The sequence below is a fragment of the Nycticebus coucang genome, chromosome 2 (assembly GCF_027406575.1).
Source record: "Nycticebus coucang isolate mNycCou1 chromosome 2, mNycCou1.pri, whole genome shotgun sequence".
Lineage (NCBI taxonomy): Eukaryota > Metazoa > Chordata > Mammalia > Primates > Lorisidae > Nycticebus > Nycticebus coucang.
Window position 1 is genome coordinate 106,553,922 of NC_069781.1, and position 18,099 is coordinate 106,572,020.

Sequence of the window (18,099 nt, forward strand, 5' to 3'; positions counted from 1 at the left end):
AACATGCAAACACATCAGATGAGGTATTTTGGCACCTAATTAATTTCCCGTTTATTTTTAATCCATCGCCTCATTAAATACCAGGGTATTGAGGTAATACACAGACATATGTAGTGTAGAAAAAAGAAGCTGGGTAGCAATGGGAAAGTAAGTATAGAAAAATGAGATACAGCAAAGGGTGAAAACTAAATTTAAATCAAGAATGCATGATATAAGATCTTGTTCCACTGCTTGAGCTGGGGCATACTTTTAATTCTAAGAATCTTTTCAGTCAAAGAAAGGTGAAAAAAACAATCAGTTGCCAGTCTGCCAGTAAATTACTAAATTTAGTAACATTAAAGATTTTTTTTTAAAAAAAAATCACCAAATAGGAGTGTTACATGGTAGAGTTTTAGAAGAGGCAAATAGATATCAGCTAGAATCTAGATGACCTTTAAGGTCTCTTACAACTGATGATTGTAAAGCTAATAATACTGAAAATATACATTTATTGAGTACTTAAATATGCCTTTCCTCCTCTAGTGCTTTGCACGAATTTAACCCTAAAGCAGTTCTAGGATGAAACTACTGTTAGTATCTTCATTGCAGAGTTGAGGACAGAGAGAGGTTAAGTAACGTGACATGCAGCTGATTGGTGGCACTATAAGGAGCTGAGCTAAGGCAATTGGCTCCAGCATGCCCAAGGGGTGGTCCTCAGATGGGCAAGAATCAGAGCCACCAGGGAACTCATTACAATAAAGAATCTCAGGTCTTACCCAAGCCTGCTGAATTAGAATCTCTGGGATGGAGCCCAGGAGTCTGTTTTAACCAACTTCCATGTGCTTCTGCTGTATATGAATTATAAGAATGATGTCTGAGGGATGCTGTATTCTAATGCTTCTCTATTGCCTCTTCTATATTAAAAGCCATCTGTTTTTACTGAAGAATCATCCTCTGTGTATTTTAAAGGTCATGCCATTTTATTGATCTCTAGTTTGTTAACAATTAGAACATGAGAGAATTCTGAAAAGCCCATTTTTTTCTGTTGGTTTTTGTATTTTGTTTTAACTTTTAAGATTTGCTTCTTCTTTTTGTGTGTCTATAATGATATTTCTAAGAAATTTCTTAAGAAAAAGTTCCCCCATCCCTGGATTAAGAGAAAGTGAATGTATAGTCCTCAGTTCCACTGCTGACTTGCTCACACTGTAGTCCTACCCGTACATTTTAAGAACCCTTCCATGAAACTTATTTAATTTGATTTTCACAAAAACTATAGAAAAAAGGAAGGGTGTGGATATTTTAAGCTCCCTAATTTTATTTTACTTTATTTTTTTATTTCAAAATAGTACTAGGGTACTTGTTCTCACTTCCAAGGTAAAGTTCAAGTTTACGCATGCAAATGAACCTAAATGAGAACCCCATAGGTTCCCAGCTCAGTTCTGCAAAAGATCTGGCCAACTCTGTTACGGGCTAAAATGTCAAGTATGATCTTAGTACTAGAAGGGTCTTGTTTCTAAAGCCATATCCACTTTTCCTGGGAGTTGGGTGTCCTCTAAAACCAGAGAATAGATGTCTTGAGAAGATCACAGAACTAGTGCAGGGACCAGATCTTGTACTTCTGTGTATCTCCTATCTTCTGAGCAGAATATCTTGCATAAAGCAGATGCCTTCTGTCCTGTGTGTTGCTAGGCAACCCCTCTGGGCCCCTGCCATAACCAGCATCATCTCTTTTATGTGGCCTTTAATGAATGAGTTGTGTTAAGGCATGGTTGTTCACCATAATCAAAACGCAACTCTAAGCAATCCAGAAAGAAAATATCAGAATATTGAAAAAAGGATTTCAAATGTCAATCTGATCTAATAATTGGGTTGACTCTGTTGTGGTTTTCAAACATACATTCTAAGCAAAGGTGTAATTTTATCAAGCCATGAAGTATGAGGCTAGGTTGCTACACCTCATTATAATAGGTTATTTTCGGTTTGGATAATTATACAATTAGGACATGTGTACATTGTCATTTAAAAAGTCAAACAAGGCTCAGCACCTATAGCATAGTGGTTATGGTGCCAGCCACATATATCAAGACTGGTGGGTTCGAATCCGGCCTGTACCAGCTAAACAATAATGACAACTGCAACCAAAAAATAGCCAGGCGTTATGGGGGGGTGCCTGAATCCCAGCTACTTGGGAGGCTGAGGCAAGAGAATTGCTTAAGCCTAAGAGTTTGAGGTTGCTGTGAGTTGTGACACCACTGCACTCTACAGAGGGTGACATAGTGAGACTCTGTGTCTCAAAAAAAAAGGAAATAAATGGTAGTTTATTAAAAAAAAATGAATATTTATGAAAGTAAGTGTGACTAATTCAGTCAATGTAAAAATGCCCTTCTTATAATGGCATAAATATTTTCCTTTCTCTTTCCCATTTGATGGCTTATTTTTCCTTATATTTCATCTGTTTACTCCATTTGTCCTCCCTAACCTTATATGTTAAGATGTCAAAATGTACTGATGCAGAAGAGGCTGATACTTTTAGTGCCCTAATGAGAGGGTCCGTCAAGGCTAGTTTCCCTCATGTAGTTTCTTTCAGAAACCATTATCATCCTTCTGTTCCTTCCAATGGGTGCTTTCCTGCCAGTCAGCATGTCACTGTGCTCATCTTCCTTTTAAACTCATGCTAAACGTAAGCATGTCCATCACCCGCAGATGTTAATTCCATACCTTGCACTTGGTAAGACATTTACTTTCACAATAAAAATATTCCAGAATAAGTTAAATTTATATAGTAATATCTTTCAAGAAAATTTTTTCTCTACTGTTTTGAGTTTCAATTGTCTTGAATTGTCATTTGTAGAATACTTAAGGAAACCTCATTTTCAAATTAATTTTAACTATTTTCTAATTAGGAGAGTTTTCTGGTTTGTAAATTACATTTACCTCTTTAAAATCCTCATTTCTAAGTTGTTTTTAAGTAAGCAGGGGATATAATTGGTGCATAATTTAATATACTTTACAGCATGTTAATTGGATAGTTTAGTTATGGTAAAACTAATGTACTTTAGTTATTACAGCTAAAATGAGGGTGTCTTCTTTAATTATAGCACTTAATTCTGAAGTACAGTTGCCATGAGTTTGAAAAGAATCATCCTTCAACAGCACATAGGATTTGGATTCAAAGGTTTCTTTATATTACCTTTTCAAATCTTTTTACACTGTACTTCAGAATTTTCATGCTTCCTTATTTAAAAGCAAAAGAGAACATTTATGTAGAGAAAATGTAATTTCTAGACATTGCTTAAAGACTATCTATTGAAGATGGTATCATATTCCCACTGCAACCGCACCTCCATTTGTAAACACCAATACACTATATGCTTCTTCCTCTGTATAGAAATATACAATATACAAAATATTTATTCATAATTTTATAGCTTCAACATTGAATTCGTTTTGACCCAGCAATTTCCTTCTCCCTTGTTAATAAATATACATATATTTTTTAAATGACATTTTTTCATCTAATTAAATATAATGTCATATACATTAATAAAATAATGTCAGATAATATTTGTCGTATGTCTGTAATTCAGATATGGAAACCTTTTGGAAACCACTAATTAAAATCTTGAGGGATTTGTTCTGTTTCTGATGGACGGTATTCTCCTTCAGCTCTCTACGAGCAGTCCTGCGAAGCCTACAAGCACAAAGGGAACCCTTCTGGGCTTTACTACATTGATGCAGATGGAAGTGGCCCCCTGGGCCCATTTCTTGTGTACTGCAATATGACTGGTATGTTAATAACCTTTAATGCATTTATCTGCTGTTTACAGATAAGATCAGAAAAGACTAAGGAAAAATTTACCTAGTGTCAGTGTTATTAAAACATGAAGTTTGATAGTCGTGTACTTTTTAAGTAAAATATTAAATATGCATTTGTTAATTTTATTGTCAACAAAATTTTCTTGTATTTCTTGTTCACCTAGGTCAGATTATAGGCAAGATTTGAGGTTATCTGATATCATAAAACCCATTCCTTGTTCAGATATTATTCAAATGATCACAGCTTGATTATGGAAGAGTGCAGTAAATATCTATTAGTTAAATTTTTACAGAAATTTGTTATCACCCAGCTCTTCCAATTCTCCTGAAAGTGGAAATAAATAGTTCTCATTTATTATGCTGAGAAAATGTTCCAAAGTTTTGTAAATTTGGACAGTAACCAAATGGGTCAGTAAACACCAAGAAAAAAAACAACCAGATAACTAAAAGTACATAGGAATTAAAAATGCTTTAGCAAAGATTGTCAAAAAATATTAAAACTTCATAGGGGGAGTTTGGAAAATTAAGAGCCACTTGCATAACAATGTACTGAAGGAAAGAAACAGAAGTCCTGCTAAGAGATACCAATCTAAAGCTAGAAATTCTATAAAAGGCTTGGTAAAAATCAAAGAATTCAACATAAGCCACAACCAGGAAGAAATTTGGTGGTTATCATTTTAAGAGGTGGAAACCTAAGCTCAGAAAACTAACAAAATCTAGTTAACGACATAGGAATCAGTAAATGTGATCTTTTTTTCTGCCCTAGAAAGTGTTACCTTGTCTCTAGACACTGCATTGCTCTATAGCCAATACAATGTAGTTATACAAGTCAAGCAATAACAATTATAAAATGTGCAATAGCCACGCTACAATTATAGTATCTTAAAAGATATACATGGTAACAATCCTCAAAAAACACTAGTTTCAATCCAGCATGGTTGCTGCTTGAAGTAGGCACTCTGCTATACAAGTAAAAAGCTGTAGAAACTGAAAAATCAACAAATTCTTTTAGATCCAGCAGAGAAATGAGATCACAGAGCAAATCTCTGAAACACCCCTAAACTACCTCCCAGGCAGGCAAGTACATAAAATCACAACTTATCCCCAGGAGGAGAAACCTCTGGGGAAGCCAGCATCAAGGTACAAAACATAAACTGAAATTGATGTCAAATCTGAGACTTAAAAACTCCTGGAGATCAGTCATAGAAGGGTTCTCACGCTTGTGTGAGTTTTACCTCTGGAAGCTTGAGAAGGTTCTTACAGAGAATATAGGAGAAAAATCTCCTCATGCTTCCAAAAGGGGAAGATGAAAAGGAACCATTTTGAAATACACAAGAGCATCCTGTTACTCTTGATAAGGACATTCCTCAAGAAAAAAATATTTTACCCAGACCTAAAGTGTTTCTTTCATAGCCTAACCTACCCAGTGGAGTGGAAATACCCAGCTCCAACCCCTTCTAGCCATCCTATCCCACCTAAGGGTGGTGGTAATTGGAGGATGGCTGAGAAGCAGCTTGTGAAGTTCACAGTCCACAGGCTCAGGTTGCTAGAAGACTGAGACCTCATTGTGGAACTACAGAATATTTCCTTTCCTCCATCTTACTTACATGACTAAAGGCCTACTTAGAGCAGTTATGATTACCTACTGTTACCTAAGTACATCGTGTTTTGCCATCAAGAAAGCATCAGGAACAAACTCAGATATGGCAGGGATGTTGGAATCATTAGGCAGAGAATTTAAGACAACTATACTTAATATTCTAAGAGCTCCAATGGATAAAGTAGACAGCATTCAAGAACAGATGAACAATGTGAGCAGAGAGAGGAAAATTCTAACAAAGAAGGAGTGCTAGAGATTAAAAACAACTGTAACAGATGGCCAGGTGTTGTTATATACATGCACACACAGGGTGGACGTAAAGTTCTTGTGCAATTTACTATGTTAAACTATTTTAAATTGCATACAATTTATACCTATCCTGTACACACACACACACACATACCCTAGGCATATATTTTCAAATGGTAGAAAATCAAAGGTAAAGAAAAAATCTTGAAAGAAGTCAGATGAAAAGAAACACCTTACCTGTAGAGAAGCAAAGATAAGTATTTCATCTGACCTCTCTTCAGAAGCCATGCAAGCAAGAAGAGTGGAGTAAGAATTTAAAGTGTTGGTAAAAAGAAAAAGAAAAAAGAATTCTCTATCCTGCAAAATTATCCTTGAAAGTGAAGAAATACTTTCTCAAACAAGGGGGTTTGTTCTCCAAAAAGAGATAACCCTTAAGATGTGTGCCCCCTAATGACAGAGCACTGTGGAACTTGAGGGATCTTATTTTCTTTTTTCTTCCTGTGGACATGAGAAAGAGCATCCTAGATGCTGGGTATTCATAGGATATATTGAGCACATTTTATTATTTAAATGCAGATTCTCCCCAGTTTATGATGGTTCCACTTAAATGTTTTCAACTATGTGATGTGAAAGCAATACGCATTCAATACAAACCATACTTTAAGGACCCATTCTGCCACTCTGTTTTTCACTTTCAGTGTAGTATTCAATGAATTCCATTAGATATTCAATACTTAATTATAAGATAGCATTGTGCTAAATGACTTTGCCAAACTATAGGCCAAGATACTCATTCTAAGCACATATAAAGTATAAAGTGTATTAAATGCATTTTTCACTTATGACATTTTCAACCTACCATGTGTTTACTGAGATGCAACCCCACTGTAAATCAAGGAGCTGCTAATCCCAATCAAATTGGTGAAGCTAAATGAGCTTAATTTTGTCAATGAAAAATAACCCAAACTCTATAAGATAATTTAAAGTGCTTTATTCTGAGCCAGGTAAGAGTGGCTTGGAGCCACACCCAGGAAGCCTTGAGTAAGTGGTCTTGCCATGGTTGGGGTTACAGTTTGGTTTTATATATTTTAGGAAGAAAGGAATTACACATAAAGTCCCCAGTTGATACATACATTGCTTTGGCCTCAAAAGGCAGGACATCTTGAAGTGGGGCATTACAAGTTATAAGTGGGTTTAAAGATTCTTTGAGTTATAATTGATTAAAGAACTGAACTATTGTCTAAAGGCTTGGAATGCTTTAAGCTGAGGAATTTTGTTAATCAGAGACAAGCCACAGAACTTATACCCAGACTCAAGTGATTTATTAAGTAAATGGATGACCTGCAGACATGGTGTAAACTTTGATTTTTGTAGACTCAGGCCTGTTAATGAGTTGCATAGAATGTCTCCAAGAAGGTAAGGGGGCCTGAGGAGGCATATCTGACCTCCTTTCTGGCCAGCAACTCAGTTTAGGGTATTTCTGGGGTCCCGTGGGCCAAGCGGGGCCTATTCAGTCAGCTGGGAGGGCTTAATATTTTATTTTAGTTTACAGTTTTCTAAACTATGTATTTATTTGTGCTATAGGGGGTAAACAGGATCACCTTATATTCACCCTCCTCTATAGGCCAATGAGACAGACTCCAGTGAGTCAGACATACTTGTGTCTGATTCAGCCATACCTCTGAAACCCAATCCCTACACTTTAGCCATTGTTAAAATTAAATTTCTCAGGTCTAATTCAGGATTCAAATTATAGGGATCATAAAGTATGTACTTTTCCATTATAATGATTACTTTAAAATTTTAGGTTTACTTCTTCATAAATATAGATGTTATATTAAAGGCTCTTTAAGATACTTCCCAGCTTCAAAATGCTTAAAATCTATTAAAATAAATCATGAACAATTAGAGAAACAAAAATTTTCCTCATTCTTCCATGGGCCTTTTACTATTGATATCATAAAGAATAGTGAGTTAAGTGGAATTATATAAAAACAAACATGTATCTCGTAACGTCCCCAGATTACTGTTACATTTTTCAGAAAAAAATAGTTTTACAGGTTTATTCTCAGAACTGAGGACATTTTCCATTACTCCACTTTGACCACACATGCTGCAAATCTGCCATACTGACCACCAGCCTGTGTGGCTACTCAGGACCATCATTTCTCTCCCACTGTGCTACACACCACAGCACCTGGCAGGAAGCAGCACCTGGTTGATCATCTTCAGTGCCTAAGTTAGTGTTCTGTAGTTCCATAGGGTTTCTCTGTATTTGAGTCAGTTGATAGGGTGAATGTAGAGCAGGTGATTTGCAGAAAATAACACCAGGTTTTAAAAATTCTAAAATCCAAAAAATTGCTTAGTTAGAATATTATTAAAAGAAGGTCATGGAACTGAGATTGCCAGAGGAACATTTCCAGCCTTCTTTGGTGAGGATAGTGAGCCAAGCAACAAATTAATTTAAAATTGTGTTTGTTATTTAACTTTTCAGATTCTGTCTGTGCCCGCTGCTCATTTGTGGGTATTATGTCCTTGATGTCCATAGGTTCTGTGGCTATGGAGATATTCCAGTTTCTTATCCCTCTTTCCCTGGATCTCTGATTTTTATTGTTGCTTTGATATGTTAGGAGTGTGTAAGCAGCAATAAGGCTATTAAATTTGTCTCATGCATTTTTAGTAGCAAAGCCATTACAAATCTTGATATGCAAGATTCCTAATTCTTAAAAAAATCTCCATGAAAATGTTATCCAATCTTTCCCATAGGAAAATTCCTATGGAAGTATTTATTATACTACATGTATTTTCTCAGAGGTTAAAGGACCAATGTAATAAAATCAAGATGAATTCAAGTCAGCTTCTTATATACACTGAATACTGTATAACACTGCAGGTGTTTAGCAGCTGGGTGATGCTTTACATTGTCTGAGGTCCATTGTTGAGAATATCAAAGAACACAAGGAGTGTTTCTTCCCTTATAAGACTGAGAAGTTTTTTTTTTTTTTCATTTCATCAAAACAAATATAAGTAATTAAAATAACAGAAATATGTCAGAAATCATGTCCGTAGGCAGTCAGATATCCAGGATTACCACCTGGAATAGTTCTGTTAGATGCTCACGGTGTGTGATTAAGAAGCTTACACAATTAAACAATTTTATTTTAATAGAGCTGATTTCTGTTACATTCCATGAATAATATGTGGATCACATCATTCCAAAATATATTTTATAAATTTAATTAATAATGAGAGAGATAGGCACACATACAGATGAGGAATATGCAGATAATTTTTTTAATAACAGGAAACAACAGTTTGACTTCACGCTTATAGAGATTTAAAAAATAGTTTTAGGAATTAGAAAGTAATTGCTCATATTACAAGTTCTGAAAATTAAATTCACAAACATCCTAGAAAAAGTATTAAATAACTCATTGCTGAATATCACTATTGTCCACTTTGAAGTGCTTCCCAAGGGCTTCCCAGAGCTGCCAATGTGTTACCCTTGATGTCCTAAATGTCCTCAAAATGCCTTCTTTTCAATATTCCCTTTATCTTTGAGAAATGAAAAAAGTCACTGAGAGCCAGATAGGGGAGTAGGGAGTGTGTTCCAATACAGTTATTTGTTTACTGACTAAAAATTTCCTCCCAGACAGTGCTCTGTGAGCTACCACATTGTTGTGATGCAAGAGCCATGAGTTGTTGATGAAAAGTTCAGATAATTTTCATCTTTCTCATGCAGCCCTTGTTCAGCACTTCCAAATAGTAAACTTGGTTAACAGTTTGTCCAGTTGGTACAAATTTATGATGAACAATCCCTCTGATGTGAAAAAAAGGTTTGACTGTTGATTTGAACTAAAGGAATATTTTTGATTGTGGAGAATTGCCTGACTTCCATTGTGCACTTTGACCCTTTCTTTGTTCAGGATTGTATTGGTACACCACATTTCATCACTAGTAATAACACAGGCCAAAACATCATCTTAGCCCTCCAAAAGGTCTTTGGCAAACTTTGACTCTGCTTTTATTCACTGGGACTTCAAATGTGCTCATTTGAGACCATTTTTGCATATACATGCCAAGATTTTCAGATCAAAATTTCCTAACTTTTTATCTATCAACATTTACTTGGCCTGCTATGTTTTTCATAGTCAACCAATGATTTTGACACACAATTCAATGAATTTTTGCAATGTTTTCATCAGTTTTGCTTGTTACTGGCCACTAAGACCTCTTTTCACCAGTGACACTTTCTCTTTTTTCAGAAAAACATTTAATCCACTTGTACACTGCTATTGTCTTCATGGCATTATCCCTAAAAACTTGGACTAACATGACCCTGATTTCACTTCCACTCTTGCCAAGTTTAACAAGAAATTTAACATTTATTCGTTGCTCTAATTTAAGCTCTAACATTCTCACAACAGCACACAAAAACACACAACAGTGATAATGAATGCCACATGTCAACACAAACACAGGTGTGAGACACAAATACATCAAGGTTATGAACCTTTACTGAGTTGTTTGTGTAATACTGCCAACATAAGTGCACAGTGGCGAGTTCACAAACTTAGTTATCAGACTTTATGTACAGCTTCAGACATAATGTTGCAGAAATATGAACACTAGTTCTCCCAATACATTTTCTCTTTCTGGCTGAGTTCTTAAATACATTATTATATAAATCCAACCCTTAAAATTGCTGCTAACATCCAGTAACATAAATTTCAATTAAAAAGCTAATGGAAATAAAAGATGCTTCTGCTTAGCACATTTTGCTGTCATCTGCAGCCCAGTGATGCCTCCTCTTTTCCTGGTTTCTGTCAGCAGACACAGCCTGGATGGTGGTGCAGCATGGCGGCCCTGACACTGTGACAGTTCAAGGCATGGCTCGAGGGCACCCACACTCTGCAGCTTCCTTTACGTATGTGGCTGGCATGGGGCAACTGCAGGCCATGGTCACCCTCGCTGAGAGCTGTGAGCAGCAGCTGGCTCTGAGCTGTGGCATGGCACAGCTCTCAGACACACAAGGTAAGGGATGCAGCATTGGCTTGATGCTACAAGGGTATGTCAGACAAACACACTGCTCTCACAGCAGTGAGCTGTGCTTCTATGGAGAAAAGGCCAAGGTCATTTACATGGCACTCAGTTCAATGCCTTGCTACTTTCTCTGTCCCTTGCCATTCTTGACTGAACCAAAACAATAAAGATTGCCCTTCTGACAGCTGATAGACTTTCAGTGTTCATGTGCAGGTTGTGACACGTACATTTTTTAATCAAGGGGAATTTTGCTAATAATATTATGACATCTTCCTATTAGCCATTGGGACATAATGGCTATGGAGTAAGTTAAATATAACCCAGTTGTTCCCAAAGACTAGTGGGAAGCAATAATGTTTCCTCCTTAGTGTGAGGCTGAGAACTCATGGTGTGGGATGAGAAAGAATTCTCAACACAAAGATTAGGATATATTTAAAGCAAAAGTTTATTTTACTTTCCAAGAGGAAATAGAATGGCATGAAAGCGAAGGAATTAAAAAAACCTGGCCCTGATGGTGAAGAGTTTGGACTTTTTATTAGGGGTTATTGAGGAGGACAATGCTATTTCTGCAAACTGATAATAGAAAGCAGCCATGGAGCAGCTGTACATGGATTTTTACCCTATTTTTCTCTTTACTTCTTTGCCAGTTTCTTTGTGGTTCTGGCAGATGTGGAGGAGGTCACTTTCCTCTGTCTGCTCAGTGCTTTTCCAGGGCTATAAAAACAAACTCTTAAAGACAATAAGTTAAGTCATAGGCAGTTAATCAAATAAAGGGGCAATTCTGTGCTGTTTTTTTCTCTTTTTCTTTTGGTTAGTTTATGTTTTAAATGTTAGATAGTTTATGAGCAATGCTGTCCTCTCATTCCCCTCTTCTGTTGGATAGAATAGACATTTTTATTGATGTTCTTGAAAACTGGGGTGTTTGGATTATGGTCTGTTCTTCTATAATGGCTTCCTGCTGACTTAGGGTCATAAAGTTGTCCCTGCCTGAGAGTCCGGTTAAGGGAAAACAGTTGAAATTGAATGGTCTTAAAATCCGGAGTAGATGCAGGATAGGGATTTCATTGGAGGGAAATAGCAAGAGCTTGAATTAAGTTTCATACAAATGTTAATAAATAGTGGATGATGCAGGGTCTGAAAATGAGTGCTAAAAGTAGAACTGTTAAGGGTACTAAGAGAGGTGTTACCCAAGAGAACTGTGGCGCCTTCTGCAGTGGTAGCCAACATTTGGGGAACTTCCTTCTGCCCTTGGGCCTGCTGCCAGTCCCATTTCCTCTTTCTCTCTTTCATCTCTTCATTATGGTTGTTAAAGACCTTGAATGCCAACTCTAAAGTCCCACTTAAGGAGTTTGAGGGCCCTTTTCAAGTTTTTGGAGTTTATGCCAAATATTGGGGCTGACTAGGAGATGAAGTGCATTGCTAGGGTGGATTGTCCCTCAATTACATCAGTATCTAAGTTAGTAAAGGGGAGAATGGTCTCAGTTATGAAAGAAAAGGATGTGATTTTTATATTGTCTGTGAGTAATTTATAATGCCTTCTGACTCAGCAACCTCCCAAAGAGGAATTTGGTATACAGGTAGGGAGGGATTTTGGAACAGCAAGCCAGAGAAAACACAGGAGGGTGAAGGTGGTAGAGAAGAAGAGGAGGAAGAAGGGGGAGCCAAAAGAGAAGCATCTCAAATTTAAGACAGCGGGAGAGATGCAAGGATAAGAAGTAATACTATGTGTCAGGCACAATGAAGGTCTTGGCACACTTAGACTTTGCTTTTGTTCATCAGTGAGCTCTTTTGGGACTATTTTTTGCACACACTTTTCTCACACAAAGATTTTCAGTTAAGGTTTTTGTAACTTTTTCTATTGATGTTTATTTGTTCTGCTATGCTTCTCACAGTCAGATGATGATTTTAATGCACAATTCAACAGATTTCGGCAATGTTTTCATCAGTTCTGCTTCTTAATGGCTCCTCTGACCTCTCTTCATCAGTAACACCTTTTCCTTCCCTCAGAAAAACGTTTAATCCATTTGTAAAATGGCCATTTTCTTCATGGCACTATCTCCATAAATTTGGACTGACATGTCCTCGATTTCACTTCCCCTCTTGCCAAACTTAATAAGAAATTTAAGAATGTTTGCTCATTGCTCTAATTCAAACTCTGATATTCTTAAAACAGCACACAAAAACATGTAAAAACAGTAATGAACACCACTCACCAAGACACCGCCACACGTCAACATGAACACAACTGTGAGGCACTGATATGCCAACGTTATGAACCCTTATTGAGTTGTTTGTACAGAGCTGCCAATATAGGCACATGCTGTCAAGTTCATGAACTTAATTTTCAGACTTCATATTACCCAGACCCAGTACCTCCACTTTGGTCAAGGATGAAATAATTACTGAAGTTATTACAAGATTTTTTTCAGCTGATGTCTTATTTTTCCCAAATTATCCAATGTATCTTTATTCTTAATAAATATGAGTAACTCTTAGGCAGCTCTGTCTGCATAATATCCCTCTTCTTTTAAACCAAAGGAACATTTGTCAGGCCTATAATCCTAGCACTCTGGGTGGCTGAGGAGGGAGGGTCTCTTGAGCTCAGGAGTTTGAGACCACCTGAGCAAGACTGAGACCCCGTCTCTACTAAAAATATTACCAGGCATTGTGGCAGGCACTTGTAGTCCTAGCTACTCTGGTGGCTGAGGCAAGAGGATCTCTTGAACTAGAAGTTTGTGGTTGCTAGTACTCTAGCCCGGGAGATAGCATGGGACCCTGTCTCAAAAGCAAAACAAAGATGCATATTTTTTTCTTTTCAGGAAGTTCCACAGTCTCCTAGAGAACTCCTATTGCTCCCCACAACAGGTGCTATATGGTTACTGCAAGTATTTTATTATTAATGATACTTAAATACTAAAGTTTTGCCTCTCATTTTTTTTTTAAATTTAACAAACAAAAATATTACAGAGTGTTCAAAGACTGTTGTATATACATACACATATAGCAAAAATGCAGAAATATAGCTAAATATACCTGTATTTATAAAATATTCACTACAAAATTTTATGAAATATTTCTCTACCTATTGATATATAAATATAAAAAATATTAAAAATATAAAGAGTTTGTTAATTTTTTCTATGTATGGTGGCCATTGGGACACTCCATGTATGTCAATAGCGTAAGGAAACTACTCTTAAATTTCACTGTGGAATTTTCAATGCACAATCTTTTGTTAAGTTGTAAAATGGGTGTGGCTCTCATTTGGAGGTGGGCTGTACCTGCACTGTGTTCCCTTATCTGCCTCTCTCCTGGCCAGTCAGGTCTGAAAATATGTCAGACCATGTTCTTCCACAGCCAGGAGCTTCCTGCCACTTCCTCTACCTGGATGGCCTTTCCCTGCCTTTCAGTCTCACCCACAGGTTTAGGTCACAGGTTAGGGTTTATCTAGACCCATCCCATCCCCACTTGAGTTCCTTCTCAGGACAATCTATCCCTTCTCTGGATGCCTTCAAACCACCTCAGCCTAGTAGAAGAAGCAAAGGACTTGTTCCATTTTTAAATCTGAGGTTCAAATTCCAAGTCTATCGCTTAGCAGCTGTGGAAATTTAGCTCATTTTTAAATCATTCTTAGACTCACTTTCCTCTCAGGTGAAATAGACTCTATAGTACTATCTCATAGATTTCCTACATAAATGAGATAACCTATGGAAACTTAGAAAGTAAAAAATTCTCATTCTCGGCTCTTCCATTTTTTATATTTATAGTTGGTATTACAAATTTAATTTTATGTATGATAGTTCATTGCTATTTAATTTCAACTGTTAAGAAAAATACTTCTAGTAATCTAAACCAAGACTATGGTAGAAAGCACATGAGATTAGTTAACCAGGCACTGAAAGGCTAAGCAAAGAAACTGAGCAGGATGCTTGGGATTAAACCTCGAATGGAACCAGAAAACCACATCACCTAATGAGTCAGTGGACAAGCACCACACGTGTACTGGCCAGCAGCCTGGACAGTGCACAGGTGTCAGTGATAATTTTCTTATTTCTCCTTTTTTGAAAAAGAAACTATATTTCTTTTATAAAATGTCCTTTTTAAAATTTTTTTATTACATCAAAAAGAGGTAGATCATGTATACATTAATGCATTTAGGGGGTACAATGTGCTGATTTCATATACAATTTGGAATGCTTACACACCTATGGTGCAAATTGCAAGGGTACATATCAGATCTATTAAGCATAGAGTATAAATGTCTTAATACAATAATTAAGTAAATGAGGTAAGGGATATATCCTTGTTTTTTTTACTTAACTTCCTTTAAATTTTGAGATAATTGTAGATTCACATATACTTCTCGGAAATATTGAGAGAAGCTGAGAACCCTTTATCCGGCAAGGAAACCCTCCCACAGGCTGGTATTTAATATGTGCATGTGCTAGCTATTACCTTTTTGGATTTACTTCTACATATAAAGATTATTGTAAAACCACAAAAACAAAATTTTAATTTGTGGAATGGAGCATTGAAAGTGAAAAGAACATGAGTTTGTGGAACTACTTTAGAAGCATTCCTCATTTATATGTTGTACTGCTACCTCAGCAAAACTGCCGCTGGAAAGTTTTAAATATAAACTTAATTTACGCAAACACCTAGTATGGACCTAATATTTCCAGAAGCTCTTTGTTAGGATAGATATGAAACAGGAGGATAGCATAGCCTAAATTTTCTTTATGATAGGAGAGCTCAGACCTGCTTTGCCTGGCTAGTGGACACAAATATGTCAAAGGGACCTTTAATCTTGCCCTCTGCGACACTGTAAAATGAAGTAACAGCTGGCTCTGGATTGTACCGGTGCCTATGTGCTGTATGCAGAGATTGTGATTAGAGTGGTCGGTGTCATAGCCTGAGCTTTGGAATTTTGTTTTGAAAGCTCTCCTACATGATATTTTGGAGACTCTTGGGCTAGGGGGACTAAAATAACTGGAGAAATTGAATATTCTACTCCAATAGAAATTGATAATTTTCTTATTTCTCCTCTTTTGAAAAAGAGACTATATTTCTTTTATAAAATTTCCTTTTTTTTTTACTTAACATTCTTTAAATTTTGAGGTAATTGTAGATTCACATATACTTGTCAGAAATAATGAGAGAAGCTGAGAACCCTTTATCCAGTTCCCTGCCATGGGAACATCTTGCAAAACTACAGTGCAATATGACACCTGGAAAACCACATCACCTAGTGCATCAGTGGGCAAGCATCACTATCCCTGATACACTCAATATTCATAATATTTCCATCGTAATGAAAGCCCCTCACCCTAATAACCACATCAGCTTCCCCCTCCCACTTACCAGGCTGTGACCCCTAGCAACCACTAATCTGTTCTCCATTTCTATGGGTTGTTTCTTTAATTCTGGGAACAGTATTTAAATGGAATCATGCATCATGTGTAACTTTCTCCACTCAGCATAATCCTCTCTAGATTCATTTACATTGTTGTATGTATCAATAATCTGTTCTTTTATATTGCTGAGTAGTGATCAATGGTGTGGACAAACCAGAGTTTAGCCACTTTTTTTTTTTTTTAATTAAATCATAGCTGTGTACATTAATGCAATTATGGGGTACAATGTGCTGGTTTTATATACCATTTGAAATATTTTCATCAAACTGGTTAACATAGCCTTCACGGCATTTTCTTAGTCATTGTGTTAAGACATTTATATTCTACACTTAGTAAATTTAACATGTACCCTTGTAAAACGCACTGTAGTTGTGTTCCCACCAATTACCCTCCCTCCCTCCATCTTCCCTCCTCTCTCCCCACCCCTCCCTCTCTTCTTTCCCCTTCTTCTTGGGCTAGAGAAGGAGATCTGGTTGTTTACAGTTTGGGGCTGTTATAAATAAAGCTTTTACGAACATTCCTGTATAGGTTTTGTGTGAACATAAGTGTTCATTTCTATGGTATACATGCTCAAAACTGCAATTGCTGGGTCATATGGCATGTTTATTTTTATAAAAATTGCCACACTGTTTTCTAGAGTGGCTGTACCATCCCCATCAACAGTGTATGAGGATTTCAATTCCTCCACATCCTCATCAACATTTCGTGTTGCCATCAGTTTCTGTTTTAACTATTCTGATAGGTGTGTAGTAATATCTTTATTATGGTTTTACTTTGCATCTTCCTGATACCTAAGAGTATTGAATATCTTTTCAAATGTGCTTATTTACCATCTGCATATCATTTTGGTGAAACATTATGCATTTTTTTCCATTTTGTAATTGGATTGGTCTATTTGTTTGTTTTGTTTCATGATGTTACTTTTGAGTTTTGAGTTCCTTATATGTCTATCTAGATACCAGTCCTGTTTTGGATATGTCATGTGAAAATGTATTTTCCCACTTTGTGCTTTGTCTATTCATCCTCTTAATTGGGTGTTTCATATAGCAAAAGTTTTGATTTTCATAAGATCTAATCTATTGATCTATTGTTTTCTCATTTTATGAATTATGCATTTGGTGTGAATTCTAAAATTTTTTTGCCTAACTCTAAATCCCAAAGATTTCTTTCTTTCTTTCTTTCTTTCTTTTTTTTTTTTTTTTAGTCTCACTGTGTTTCCCTGGGTAGAGCACTGTGGTGTCACAGCTCACAGCAACCTCAGACTCTTGGGCTCAAGCTATTCTCTTGCCTCAGCCTCCCAGGTAGCTGGGACAAAAGATGCCCACCCCATTGTCTGGCTATTTTTTGGTTGCAGTTATGATAGTTGTTTAGCTGGCCTGGGCCAGGCTCAAACCCGCCAGCCTCGGTGCAGGTAGCTGGCGCTGTAACCACTGTGCTACGGGCACCAAGCCGGAGATTTTCAATTTTTTTATGAAAGTTTTACAGCCTCACATGTTATTTTTAATTCCATAATTTAATGCCTCTTTTGGGGATAATTTTTGTCTAAGGTGTGAGAGATCAAGGTGTTCAGGTATATATGTTTGTCTCTCTCTCTCTTGCTTTTTTTTTTTTTTTTGCCTAAGAATGTCCATTTGCTTCAGAACCATTTGTTGGAAAGGTTGTCCTCCCTACACTGAACTGCATTTCAACACTGTCAATAGTCAGTTGGACATATTTATGCGGGAATTCTACAAATGATATATATTCTTTTAAATTTTTAAAGTGTTTTATGACCTAGAATGTGATCTAGCTTACTGACTTGTGCATGTGTATTTGGAAGGAATATATGAGGCCTGGCAACTAAGTTTGCAAACTTACTACCATGTGCTTACACTAGCAGCACTGTACAAACACTCGGTAAGAGCTCAAAGTTGGTATAATGGTGTCTCACAATTGTCTTCATGTCGATATGTGGCAAGATCTTGCTGAGTGGCATTCATTACTCTTGTGTGTTTTTGT

At 36.6% G+C, this 18,099-nt stretch overlaps 1 protein-coding gene across 1 annotated transcript in view; it reads left to right on the forward strand.

Moving 5' to 3' along the window:
* Positions 1–18,099, forward strand: part of LOC128576230 (contactin-associated protein-like 3) — a 267,292-nt gene that overhangs the window by 203,034 nt on the left and 46,159 nt on the right. Inside the window, 2 exon segments of the mRNA XM_053578206.1 lie at positions 3,646–3,765; positions 10,475–10,678. Coding sequence (XP_053434181.1) covers positions 3,646–3,765; positions 10,475–10,678 — 324 coding nt within the window.